Source organism: Littorina saxatilis, linkage group LG7 (assembly GCF_037325665.1).
Source record: "Littorina saxatilis isolate snail1 linkage group LG7, US_GU_Lsax_2.0, whole genome shotgun sequence".
Classification (NCBI taxonomy): domain Eukaryota; kingdom Metazoa; phylum Mollusca; class Gastropoda; order Littorinimorpha; family Littorinidae; genus Littorina; species Littorina saxatilis.
The window spans coordinates 46888396-46902517 of NC_090251.1; the positions used below are offsets into that span (position 1 = coordinate 46888396).

Below are 14122 nucleotides of genomic sequence, written 5' to 3' on the forward strand. Positions count from 1 at the left end.
ACTGTAATCGACTTGAGAAATGTTCACACCGATAATACATGATAAAGAAGGATTCTTTGTGCCCGGCTACGTGCTACAGTTGGAGATGGAAGTTCACCAAAAATTGGGACCATACTAACAAAAATACGGTGGGTGCAATAGTCGCCCCCATTTTTTCAGCAAACGCCACCCAAGGCCGCTTTGGACGGGTAAAAATTCTGTACTTTCCAAGTCTATTTGTGTGTGGTTGTTCAAGACTATGGATAAAGCTCGCGTGAGAAGATTACGTCACGGTCAAAAGTCTTTGACGTCAATTATTGCATTATGACGTCATGCCTCCCTGTAGTCTTTCTCTCTCGCGCAGCGTGTGTGTTTGTGTTCATTTTGAGCACATGTGTTAGTGTTACTGTGTGTGTGTGTGTGTGTGTGTGTGTGTGTGTGTGTGTGTGTGTGTGTGTGTGTGTGTGTGTGTGCGTATTTGTTTGTGTGTGTGTGTGTGTGTGTGTGTGTGTGTGCGTGCGCACGCGTGCATGAGTCTGTACTCGTATGTGTGTGGTGTGTGTGTGTGTGCGCGCACGAGTCTGTACTCGTGTGTGTGTGAGTGTGTGTGTGGGCATAAGTGTATGTGTGTGCGTGTATGTGTGTTTGTTTGTAAAGGTGTGTATGTCCGTCTGTCCATATGTGCGTATGGGTGTGTGTTTTGTGTGTATGAAGTTTTTGTGAGAGAGTGAGTGAGTGCGTGTGAGTGAGTGTGTGTATGTGTGTGTGTGTGACTTGGGGTGTGTGTGTGTGTGTGTGCGTGGGTGTGTGTGTGTATGTGTGTGTTTGAGAGAGAGAGAGTGTGTGTGTGTGTGTGTGTGTGTGAATGTGTTTGTGTGTATGTTTGTGTGTGTCTGAGTTTGTGTGTATGTTTGTGTGTATATGGTGTTTGTTTGTAAAGGTGTGTGTGTTCGACTGTCTATGTGCGTATTTGTTTGTTTGTTTGCTTAACGCCCAGCCGACCACGAAGGGCCAAATCAGGGCGGTGCTGCTTTGACATATAACGTGCGCCACACACAAGACAGAAGTCGCAGCACAGGCTTCATGTCTCACCCAGTCACAGTATTCTGACACCGGACCAACCAGTCCCAGCACTAACCCCATAATGCCAGACGCCAAGCGGAGCAGCCACTAGATTGCCAATTTTAAAGTCTTAGGTATGACCCGGCCGGGGTTCGAACCCACGACCTCCCGATCACGGGGCGGACGCCTTACCACTAGGCCAACCGTGCCGGTCTATGTGCGTATGAGTGTGTGTTTTGTGTGCATGAGATTTGTGTGAGTCAATGTGTGTGTGTGTGTGTGTGTGTGTGTGTGTGTGTGTGTGTGTGTGTGTGCGTGCGTATGTACAGTGTGTGTGTGTGTGTGTGTCTGTTTGTATAAGAGAGAAAGAGAGAGAAAGTCGGAGAGAGAGTGGGTGGGTGTGTGTATGTGCGTGTGCGTAAGTGTATGTGTGTGTGTATGTGTGTTTGTTTGCAAAGGTGTTTATGTCCGTCTGTCTATATGTGCGTATGGGGGTGTGTTTTGTGTGTATGAAGTGTTTGTGAGAGTGAGTGAGTGCGTGTGAGTGAGTGTGTATGTGTGTACGTGTGTAACTTGGGGTGTGTGTGTGTGCGCGTGTGTGTGTGTGTGTGTGTGTGTGTGTGTGTTCGTGTGTGTGTGTGTGTGTGTGTGTGTGTGTGTGTGTGTGTGTGTGTTTGAGAGAGAAAGAGAGAGAGTAAGAGAGAAGTTTGTCTTTCGCTGGGGTATGCAGTGCCTTGGCGTTGCACATCTACTTAATTGTTCTAGTATCTACACAGTAATTTCTCACGTTGTACCAAGTGTGAAGCCATATAAATAAAAATAAGGGAGTTGTGATGCATTTTCGAAGAGGTAGAGAGCGAAAGTTGGCACCGGATGTTTGTCACAACCGATCATTATTATATACGACTTGTTTTTAGAACATGCGCGACCTCAAACTAAAGCATTCACATGTCATATTTTTGTTGATCTGGTATTTGTCCTTGATTGTTGAGACACACATGAGTTTCTGGCTTGTAACTTGTGTGTTTTACATGTTCTGTTTGGCTAAAATGTTCTCTTTTGCACATTGTGGTGGGGGTTTCCATTCATGATTGCATCACTGTGCATGTGCTCAATGAATGCATGTTGTTAAAACACACTTGTCTTGTGCCTTTTCTATCATGTGGTGTTTTTGTGCATTCTGGTGAAATTTTTGTGAGGGGTGTAAATGTGTCTGGTTGGATGTGTGCCGTCTTTGTACAATTTAGGTGATTCTCGGTACAATTTACATTTAAACATGCTTTGCATTTCAAAATTACACAAAACAGTGCAGTTCAGTGTTGAGAAAAGTGGTGTTTTTTTTATTGTGTGTGAAATAAGGCTGATTTCTTGCTTTTGTGTGTATGTATGCATGTATTTAGTTCTTGTGGTGATTAATCTAACGACTTCTGCAGTTTTGCACGTTGTCTTATGCGTTTTGGTGCATGGCAAACTTATGGTTTTGTGAGCAAAATCTTAAGGTGAGAGTCCACAAGAGCTTGACAGGTATGCCTGGGTGAAGATTTAAACTGTAACAGATACTTCTTCTTCTTCTGCGTTCATGGGCTAAACTCCCACGTACACTGATGTTTTTTAACAAATACAGTTTGCATGATGTAAATGACTATTTTTCACTGACTTACCTCAGGGTACTGTTTCAGGTATTCCTTGATGAACTCTTGAGAGTCTGGGTGAATATCCTCCCATACATTTTCACCTGTTGAAATAGAAAGGTAGTCACGTCAGGGTATGCCCCAGTGCCACTCTCTCACAACGCCTACCCTCAACTTCATCCTAGCATTCATATAACAACATTTATTTTCATGCCATTACCTGTTTTTAATCATATATACCAAGTCATTAGTTTCATAACTTTTCCAAATTGCCTCATATTTTGGCCAAAAATAGAAATAAAGTATAATGACTCACTCTGATAGTACACTTTGTGCAGCTCTTTGGCCCAGCAGTACTGTGCATAGCCGTCATCAAAGAACACCAGGAATCTGAAAAACAAGTACAGTACTCATTCACACTAGTACTCAATCACAATCACTGAAATCAAGTAACATCTACAATCTGGATAAACAATTCAATGTTCACTTACAACATCTACAATCTGGATAAACAGATTCAATGTTCACTTACAACCAACAATACAATTTCTTGATCAAAAACATCAACAATTGGCTAATGACACAATCTAGAGCAATCTCAACAACAGAAGGATAACAAATTATTATTCCCCCCTCTGCTTCTTTCTCTCTGTAAACTTGTAGGGCTAGTTATTTTTCGGTAACTTACCCAACAACCAAAATCACTTACCCAACAACGGGCCTGAATCTTCGATAGCTCATGGGTAGAGACTGTACACATTGTGGATCTACTTTTTGCGACTCAAAAGTTCAGAACACTCTAATGTACAAAATATACATTTCTGGAGCAAACAATACAACCATACCGCATTTAAACCAGCAACTACAGGCTTGAACTCATGAATCTCAATATAAAATCCATGAGTTTGGTTGTTTTCTGAATTCAGATCTGCCGTGCACAATCGTTTATCCCGAGCAAGATTCCAAGGAAAAGTAACTCTCATACTTTGTCTAGCGACACAAGTAGTTCCCCTTCCAGATTTCGGCTGCATCGACAAGACTGCAATCCGACGGTCAGTTTTCAACAATATTTCATTTTATTAACAGATCACACGCAATCAATTGCAAACATTTAATCAACTTAAAGAACATGCAGCGGTTTCATACACTATTTTGCCCCAGAAAACTGAACTTCATACAGTTTTTCACGTTGGAACACGGGTGTAAAACTTCGTCTGCTAGTCACATTCGAGGAAAGAACATTTCCTGAGCGATACCAAAACATGAACAGAACACACACTATCTGCCTTTACCGCCACAGCAGAATGACAACATAACTGTGTACTTGATTTTAGTTCAAAACATGGAAACTGACAAGAAGTGTCAACAGAATTGAATGATTTGCACGGAACTATGCAACCGCGTATTAATCGATCGCCTGCGCAGATAGACTGGTTGGGTGAATTTGATTCGATCAAACTTTCGCACAAAAACTCCTCTTTTCTTTGAATAACTGAAGAAAGGAGGAATAAAGAGGTTACATACCTCGTCTCAGTGATTATTAAAAATAATTGTCTCAGTTCGCGGTCATGAAAAAGCTCGCTGAAGCTCGCATTTTTCATGATCCGCTAACTTCGACCATTATTTTTTATAATCACTGAGACTCGGCATGTAACCTCTACATATAGTCCTGTGAGGTTACACTCATGGAAATTCAGGCTGTTTTCTCCCTGGGAATAGCGAGCTGCCATACAGTATACGGCGCTACCCTTTTTTTTTCTCTCCTGCATGCGTGTATTCATGTTTCGAAGCACTGAGACTTTCGCTGTGAACTTGGGTTCTTTATCGTGCACACTGAGGAGAGTCTGCACAAAGTTGACTCTTGGAAATAAATCCCTCGCCGAACGTGGGGATCGAACCCACGCCGACACCGACAACTGGTTTTGAAGCCAGCATCGCTACCGACTGAGCTATTTCTCCGCCCAGAATAACATGTACAAAACAAAACAAAAAACGTTCACCACTCACAGCAAATGTTAGAAAAAAGCAAGGAGCCTCGAACACTTTAAGAACAAAGCTGCTCCCAATAAGCAAACACGCCATTATACAAAATACACAAAAAGAAATGAACAATGTACCAACATTTCCCCCCAACCACAAAAACAAGATATAGCATAACAGTCAATGGTAATTGTCCTCACTCATTCATCCATACACTCCTTGCAGTTGCATATACGAAAAAAAAACCAGAAAACAATTCTATTAAAAGGACAACGACAACAAGAACAACAAGACCCAGTTAAATGCAACATACTTTACAGTTAGGCCAAAAAAAAAAATAGGTCTGTTTACGGTAACATAGGCCAAAAAAATAGGGTCGGTAGGTCGGTATTTTTATTTTTATTTTTTTCTCCAAAAAACCACATTTTTACGTTATTTTGCAAAAAAAACCAAAAGATTTTTTTTTTCTCCCCCAAATGCCAAAAAAAAGTCTAGGGTCGCGCGAAAAAAATAGGGTCGGTCGGGTTACCGTAAACAGACCTATTTTTTTTTTTGGCCTTATTTGTTCCATGCACACGGAAACTCCATACCTTTTCTGGTTCTTGAGGCTGGGAGCTTCTGCCACAATGCCAGCGTAGATGGAACTCCCGGCAGTGGATTCGTCATCTCGATACAGCGCTGTAACATGTGCTAAATGAACAGCACAGCTAATGCACATTACAATCCCATTCATCAACAGACATCGCTGTCTTGTATTCCTTACAGCCCGTTCCACAAGCATGCACCTTCACACCATCTCAGCTGGAGCCGCATTATCCCCGATTTGCAGGACTTACTTGGAGGGCAAGTTATGTTCCCAAGAAAATGTCATCTTTTGCGTTGTGGATCTCAATACACATAAGGAAATTTTTGTGAAAGTATTCACTGCTAATTAGAAACACCACATACTTAACTTGTTGATAGCTGCTGTATATTGTTGTAATTCCATTTCGATGCTATCACCTCTGGAACTAGCACAAAGCAGTACTCTCTAAACTGAAGTGTTCCCCTTTTAAACATCCTTTCTGTAACCAGTTTTGAATACTGTGGCGCAGTGGCGTAATGGTTAGACATCGGCCTGCTAATCGGGAGGTCATGAGTTCGAATCCCGGTCGCTGCCGCCTGGTGGGTTAAGAGTGGAGATTTTTCCGATCTCCCAGGTCAACTTATGTGCAGACCTGCTGGTGACTTAACCCCCCTTGTGTGTACACGCAAGCACAAGACCAAGTGCGCACGGAAAAGATCCTGTAATCCATGTCGGAGTTCGGTGGGTTATGGAAACACGAAAATACCCAGCATGCCTACTCAACGAAAGCGGAGTGAGCTGACTATACTCTCAGAGTATAGTGTGGAGAACCCAAATGGGCAAACGAGCTCACACGTAACCAGAACAATTCTGGAACGCTGAAGAAGAAAGAAGAAGAATACAGTGAGACATCTATATATATATACGACTTGTGTCTGTCTGTCTGTCTGTCTGTCTGTGTGTGTGTGTGTGTGTGGTTGTGCGCGATGCACGGCCAAAGTTCTCGATGGATCTGCTTCAAATTTGGTGGGCATATTCAGGTAGACCCGGGACAGGACACAACCTGGTCGATATTTCAACACGTGCTCTCAGCGCGCAGCGCTGAACCGATTTTGGTTCCACCTCAGCTACCCGGGCCCCCATACCGACACACCAAAGCCGCTACACCACATCACAACGCCAAAGTTCTCGGTGGATCTTTTTCAAATTTGGACACCGTATTCAGCTACACCCCGGACACAATATCATCGATGAGATATTTCAACACGTGCTCTCAGCGCGCAGCGCTAAACCAATTTTGGTTTTTGTGTTCATTTCACCATTATAAGTAACTCTTCCTTATCTTCTCCAGGTTTTCAGTGTTTACCTCCCTTCCTTCGTATGGTGCACTATAGTATGAGTGGGGCATCTTCGGATATTCCCGGCGTTCTGTTACTATTTTTAGAAGGTCACCGCAGTGTCCAGAACATAAATTGGACCCGTAAATTATCCTCACTGTAAAAGTGCAAAGGTCGAATCAATTTATAGCCACGCGAAAAATACACTGTCATCTATCTCTCTATATATACGGCTTCTCTGTGTTTGTGTGTGTGTGTGTGTGTGTGTGTCTCTCTCTCTATGTGGGCAACACCTGTGGATTTTTCAGTTCTGTTTGTGATGTGGTCTGGCGGCTTTTGTGTATTTGTATGTACTGGCCTTCCTTTGAGAAGCCATAACAGATCAAAAGGGCTTAGAGATAAGCTCTAAATTGCTCAATCCTGTTTGAGTGGAGTTCGCCTCCAAAGGTGATTAACACGGTTACATTCGTCGACAAGGATGGGACTCGATATGGTCAGGAATGGCATTATGGCCACTGAATCATTTTCGTGCTGTTCCCATTCCACGAATCTGGGAGGGACCTAAGCTTGGCGGGTCCATTGTTCGGACCCGGCAAAGCCGGCGTACGGCTCTAAGTATTTCATCCCGGCAAAGCCGGCTACCCGGCGAAGCGGGTATTCCTCTAGTAGTACATAATTCTACTAGCAAAAGTAGCACACATGGTAAACACTAGTGTTGAAATTAACCATGCACGCTACTTTTGCTAGAAGAACAATGCACTAAGTCTAATACTACTATGTCACATTGTGTTTAAAACTGGTCACAGAAAGGGTGTTCAAACTTGGAACACTTCAATTTAGAGTGCAGGAGTCCGATTCCTGCATGCAATACAGTGGAACCCCCCTTTTAAGACCCCCCAATATAAGACTCCCTCCCTTTTAAGACCCTGATTTCTCAGACTTGTTCATAACCTCTGTAAAATGACCTCCATTTTAAGACTCCCTCTTTTTTAAGACCCGATTTTTATTAGATTTTTGGAGGTTCTGAAAGGTTCCACTGTATAAAGATTCATCAGGTGGAAATAAAGTGCTAAAACATAACTGGGGGTGGAGTGGGGGGTAGGAGTTTCTGGTGGATAAGGGGTTGCAGTGGTGGTGGCGGTGGTATAACTGTAAGAACAGCATTTCACAACCGAATTCTGACATCACACTTTCATTTCTCTTGGGAGATAGAGTACATATACCATATTTTTCAGACTACAAGGCGCTTCACTGTAAATCTAAAAGGCGCAACTCCCATTTTTAAGGTTAAAATGAGAATAATCCACACAATAAGCGCTTCCCCTGTATTGACTGCAAGTCAAAGGATGTATACAGAGTGGAAATATGTTAGCTTCCAATGTGCTGTTAGATCAAAACCTCTGCTGACTGGCCTTTTGACCTCGGGTCAATGACCGATATTTCAGCTGAGACCAGCTGCCTGCCGTAGTTTACAGACACTGACCTTCTGACCCCGGTCAATGACAGAGTTTTCGACAATGAGACCGACACCTTTGATGTCTGAGAGGAAACTTTGGTAAGGTCATAGTAGCAGAAACATGCACATCACAAGAGAGGGAGTGTTATGTTTCCTTGTATAGCGATGTGGGTACATGTGTACTCTTCTTCAGCCACACAGAAGGCGATAACGGTCAACAGGGCGCAGGGGTAAAAGTTGATGAGAAAAGTTGTGCCTTATAGTCTGAATAGTACAGTAATTGTATTGCATTGTGTACCTGCAACTCTGGTGCCCACTTTCAGGAAGGCCTTGGGGCTGATGGAATCTCGGTACGCGATGTGGAGACCTGTCAGGACCTTCAGCCCTTTCCCGTCAAACTTCACACGGAATTTCCACTGAAAACAAAATCACATTCCTTTCTTAACTCTTTCACTATACAGTGGAATCCAGCTATAACGAACCTAGGTATAAAGAAATCCCTCTTTTAACAAACTGCCATTGATTTCCCGGCAGACAGCCTTCTATTTCTTACTTGTTACTTTCCAGCTACATCGAACCTTTTGAACTCATTTGCATAACGAACCCCGATCTTAACAAACACGTTTTCATTGCCCCAGAGCCGTTTTGTCTCTAAAAGTCACAACGCTACAACGAACTGATGTCAATAATTGTCTCCAAAGACAAAAATACACAAAAATACACAAACACAAGTGCACATCGCGTGATGAGCGAACTCTGAACAAACAGCGGGAGGTGCACGGAACAGCCACCGCCGCTGTGTTGATCAAGAACCGCTCCCAACACCAACTGCCACAGAAGCACGTGTTGCTGCCAATACCCTACGTCACTACTTGCAGGCAAAGTGCAGCGATGTCTGTGACTTGGATATGATCTCCAAATTGGAGTGTACAGTGGAGAAGTGTGCCAATTCTGAGCAGCGTCAGACAAACATTCTGGACTTTTTCAAAACAGCTTTGTAGGTGTGTCGCGGCAGTGTTAGTGTGTGCAGTGTATTTTTTGACGGACACGGAGATTGATCAGAATGTACATGTACATGCTTTTACACGACTTTTTAAATCGAAAATTTTTAAGTAAATTTTCATTTCATTAATATACTTACCCGAATCACATAAAAGCATTGACGCAGTCTTACATGCTAAAGGTCTGAAAAGGCTACCCGTCTTAAACAATTTTAAAGGGGAGCAACCCAACACAAAAAGTGTAAATACAGGCATGGCAATGACCACCTACCCGGGGAGTTACCTCCCATCCGGGTTACGTGACGTCACTTCCCCTGTAAACACCACATGTCTTCATACGACTTAATAGACTAAAAAATCATATGCGGGGTTGGCGGGAGGGAATACACTATGTGATTCGGGTAAGTATATTAATGAAATGAAAATTTACTTAAAAATTTTCGATTAAATTACATATTCTTACTCCGAATCACATAAAAGCAGATAGCTTCAACAAGGCGGTGGGAATGAAAAACCAAACACACTCTTAAAACCTTGCCAAAACCCTGGCCTGCTGCCAAAAGGTCAGGGAAGGGCCCAGTGAGAAAGAAAATCTAACTCACTCTAAACCCTAGCCAGGAACTGGCCCACTGCCAAAAAGGCAGGAAAGGACCTGAGAACCGTCTTGATTGACAGCCGAGATGTCTCTCAGGCCAAAGTTGCGAAAGACAACATCAGAGAGCCAAAAATGTGTGCCCAGCACTTCTTCCAATCTCCTGGACCAAACGACCCAGAAAGAGAACCCAGCCTTGGATTAAGCCGAGCCAAGTAGAGGGAAAGACAAGCTGCCCCCCCCCCCCCCCCTTTCGGATGGAAGGAAATGCACATGCACTGAAAAACGATCTATGCGTAAGGTATTCCGATCAGTGAGGTGAGGGACAAACCTCGCGGCGACCATAAGACGATCACGCCAAAGTAATCAAACTTAGGAATGGCGTGAAGCCCAAAAGGACTGAGAGATAAAGGTCAAACCAAGGCAGAATGACCAATACCCAACAAAGAGAGAGAGAGATACACCTGAGTACAAGGTACCAGAACCCCCCTCGACGGGAAGATCTCAAAAGAGACGGTCGCCCGTAATGCCCTAACAGTCAATGCGAAAGCAGAGAGAGAAGCAATACGAGGAAGCAGAGGCTTACGAAATAGCGTAAGCCTCAGAAGAGAAGAAATCACTGTGGTCAAAAACTGAAGTGACCGGTGACCCTAAACAAAATGACTAAAAGCCAGATTGTTACAGAACAGTCTGCTTGAAGGTAAATGAAGGAAACTCAAAAACCCCAAGTAAACTTCGTAGCCAAATCAGGAGAAATTCCTGAGTCCAGCCGACCAACTAGCCGTGTCTGTCTACCTCTGAAAGACTGAGAGTCAGACACGGCGATCAACCGGCAAACGCCGCAGCCCGAAAATGCCATAGTCGAACCACGCAGAGTAGAAGACTATAGCACAGGCTCAGGCTGAGAGCCGTAAAACCCGTGGAACAGCCATGTACCAAAGTATCCAAAGTACCAGGTAAATATACGAAACATAAGTTTCGGCTGCCACCTAATATGCTGGGCTATAAGCCCACAGCAAAGGAAAACGGGAACATTAGATACCGCTCTGCCAAAAGGAGAGGGGTAGCGAAAAACCTGAGAGAGGAGATAAGCCACAAAGAATGACTCCTCCAACATGCATTGCCAAAGACAATGTCCCCTCAGGGAAATCTGAATGTTACTTCCGAGGCCAACTCAAGCGCAACTTAAGTTTGGACGAAACACCAGAACGCGTCTGATCGCTAGAGAAAGACGGAGTCAGAGTCTGCAAAAGACGACCAGGACCAAGTCCAGCAGCTTGTGGCAAACTGAGAAGAACGGGGAAGCCTGAAAACAGCAGCCCCACTCAAACGGAAATCGTCCTATCTCATCTCCTGCCCAAGATGAAATAAAGGAAAGAAAGTCGAAGTCCGAAACCACAAGAACAGGGAAAACAACAACCATCACCGCCCACAGGTGGAATGGCCGTTGCACCAGCCGAGGCTAAAAAGCCTGGATGCCCTAAGGTCAGCCGTTGTTCCAAAACTCAGACGTACCTATGAAGCGTCTGTGGAAGAAACAACCTCTCCGGTAAAACCGGAAGTGCCACTGCAGCAGCCCGTGGCTGAACTGCTGTCACACTAACTGAGGACTGAAGCAGTATAACCGAAGGACAGCGCTAGCACCGACCAGAAGAGACCTCACCGGGTGCTCGAGCTGATGGGCCTAGATCACTGTGAAAGGATCGGCTGACGCATAAGCAAATATGCCCTCATTAGATCAATGGGAGTCCCCCGACCTCACCACTCCCACAAACTATTGGCTGTGTACAGAGACCATCCAATGAAAACTTGCAAGGAGGAGACCCGCCCCGCCATCACCAAAGTGGGGGCGGAGGGGGGGGGGTGTGATCGGGGGCACTTCCTTGGGGAGAGAGGCTTGCTGCTAAGGCTGCCCTTCTCCCTGCCCAAAGGTGATCTAATTCTCGAGAATCAGACAGAGACTGCCCAATGGCCGCCTGCTGAAAACGTCCCAAGGCCTGAGCCTGCTTCCCGTGAGGAGGCCAGCTCTGCTTTAACCCTTGTAGAGAGAAGTCAGAGATCCGCTGATCTCTATCCCACGGGATCTACTTTTCTTTTCTGGTAAAAACACCGAAGTTCAAAAAGCAGATCCCTCTACTCCGGTCAAAGCCCAATTGTCCCTCCTAGCCTGCTCAGAGACCTGAGCATGCGAGAGAAACAAGTCCTCCCTACACCCGACTATAAAGAGAGGTGAAGGGAGGACAGCCTCTTTGTTCTTCGTTCGCCCTAGCCAGGCTGAACGAGTGGAGATGCCATCAGAGTCCTGATACACACTAAGCGTGGAATGTTCAGTGACTCCAGGAAAGAGCGCGAGAGCGCTCTGACAATCATCCCCGAAAAAGAGGCAAATTCCAAAAACTGACGTCCAAATTCCTCTAAGTTCCTGCGTTCCCATTAAGGTGTACGCGGAAGAGCAAAGACGCCAGCAAAATCCGACCCAGCTTCAGCCAAGAGAACTTCCTATGACAGACAAAAGACGAAGCCTGTGTAGCCGAAGACAGCCGAGGCTGCGCGTGTTCCGGAACTGACCCGTGAAAACCGAGTAGCAGAACCGGAACCCGTGGATACCACTTCCGGTAGGAGATGGCCAGCCAAAACCTGCGGAAGATGGTACCCACATTGAAGGTGACTATCAAACCGGAAGTAGGAAAAACTCCTCCCTCGCGGAACGGAAGTCCGACATCGCTGAATGCAACCAAAGAGGAAGCCAATGTCCCTCCATAAAAAATCTGGAAGTAATCTCCATCGAGGCCTTGAGAGAAGCCGAGAGATTCGACAGAACGTGTCTGGTCTCTGGCTAAAGACTGTATAACGGAATAGCCCAGAGAACTGACACTGACCGAAGTCACAGTTGCCAGTGGAAAGCCACTGAACAGGATAACCGGAAAACCGGAAACCCGTTCAACCGGAAACCGTCCTGTCTCACCCCTCCCATAAGAGGGTATGACAAAGAGGAGGTAACATCCGAAGCCACCAGAACTGAATAGACAGTAGACGCAACACCCGACCAGTGAAGTGACTACCGTCCCGGCCGAGGCTGAAAGCCTGCATGCCCATAGGCCAGCCGATGTTCCTCACTTCGCTAACAGTGTTAGGAAGAAGAACAATGCATCCGGACAAAGCCGGAAACGCAACAGACAAAACCGCACAATGCGGAAGCAAATGTTGCGTGGACTGAGGACAGAAGACCGAACGCCCGTAGGCTAGTCCGCGGTCAACTCCAGTAGAGACACACAGTGTAATCGCAAAGGAGGACCTATGCTCCCGGTAAACCGGAATGACGACTGTCCGGATGTCCGTAGGACGTATCCTGTTCCTCACTCACTGACCTCCGTATAGAAGCAGCAGGGGGAGGAACGGCAACTCCGGGCGGAGCCGGAAAAGCAACGGACGAAGCCGCATAAACGGAAACGCCTGTTGCGATGACTAAGGCCGAGGCCAGAACGCCCGAAGGCCAGTCAACGGTCAACCCCAGCCATGACCTCTGTGAGTGCACGGGATGGAGGACCTTCGTTTTCGGGAAAACCCGGAAGCGTGACTCCCGAAAACGGAAGCCGCCCTTGCCTATTCACAGCCGTGCACGCAATGCAAACAGGCTTAGAAAGAGCAGAAGATTAAGCAACGGACGAAGCCGCATACAGCGGCAGCGTCTGCTGCGAGGACTGGGGCCGGAAGCCCGGTGGCCCGAAGGCCAGTCCACAGTCGACACCAGCAGGGACCTTCGTGGGTGTGCCAGATTGACCTTCGCTTCCGGGAAAACCCGGAAACGCGACTCCCGCAAGCGGAAGCCGCCCTTGCTCAGTCACGGCCGTACACGCTGTGCGATCAGGCCTAGAAAGAGCAGCATATCCTGACTAGCAGGAAGTTTTGCAGTCGACACCAGCAGGGACCTTCGTGGGTGTGCCAGATTGACCTTCGCCTCCGGGTAAACCCGGAAACGCGACTCCCGCAAGCGGAAGCCGCCATTGCTCAGTCACGGCCGTACACGCTGTGCGATCAGGCCTAGAAAGAGCAGCATATCCTGACTAGCAGGAAGTTTTGCAGTCGACACCAGCAGGGACCTTCGTGGGTGTGCCAGATTGACCTTCGCCTCCGGGTAAACCCGGAAACGCGACTCCCGCAAGCGGAAGCCGCCATTGCTCAGTCATAGCCCTACTCGCTATACGATCGGAACTAGGACGAGCAGCATATCCTGACGGGCAGGAAGTTTGCAGGTAGTGAGCCTGCGACCAAGAACTGTTGCTCAAAAGAGAGCGTCCGGTGGCTTCACGAGAGCCAGTGGAGCAGTTCGACTTACCGTCCATGCCCCCCAAGGAGGCAGCAGACGCAGCTGAAGGCCCGCGACCGGAAGCCGTGGCCGACAGGAAGCCAAAGAGCGGCCGTCACCCGCCGCCGGCGGAAGTACAACGCTGGAGACGGCGTGTGAAGCTGCAATCTTCCCTCCCAAACTGCGAAACTCTGGGAAAAGAGAGCAAAACAT

The 14122-nt window shown here is 46.3% G+C and overlaps 1 protein-coding gene across 1 annotated transcript in view; it reads right to left on the reverse strand.

Annotated features, from left to right (window-relative positions):
- Nucleotides 1-14122, reverse strand: part of LOC138970219 (histone-lysine N-methyltransferase SETDB1-like) — a 56282-nt gene extending 42160 nt beyond the window's left edge. The window contains exons 1-5 of the mRNA XM_070342716.1: nt 13940-14122; nt 8309-8426; nt 5243-5330; nt 2989-3062; nt 2703-2776 (exon numbers count right to left, since the gene is read on the reverse strand). Of these exons, the coding sequence (XP_070198817.1) occupies nt 2703-2776; nt 2989-3062; nt 5243-5330; nt 8309-8426; nt 13940-14122 (537 nt within the window). The remainder of the gene's footprint in view (nt 1-2702; nt 2777-2988; nt 3063-5242; nt 5331-8308; nt 8427-13939) is intronic.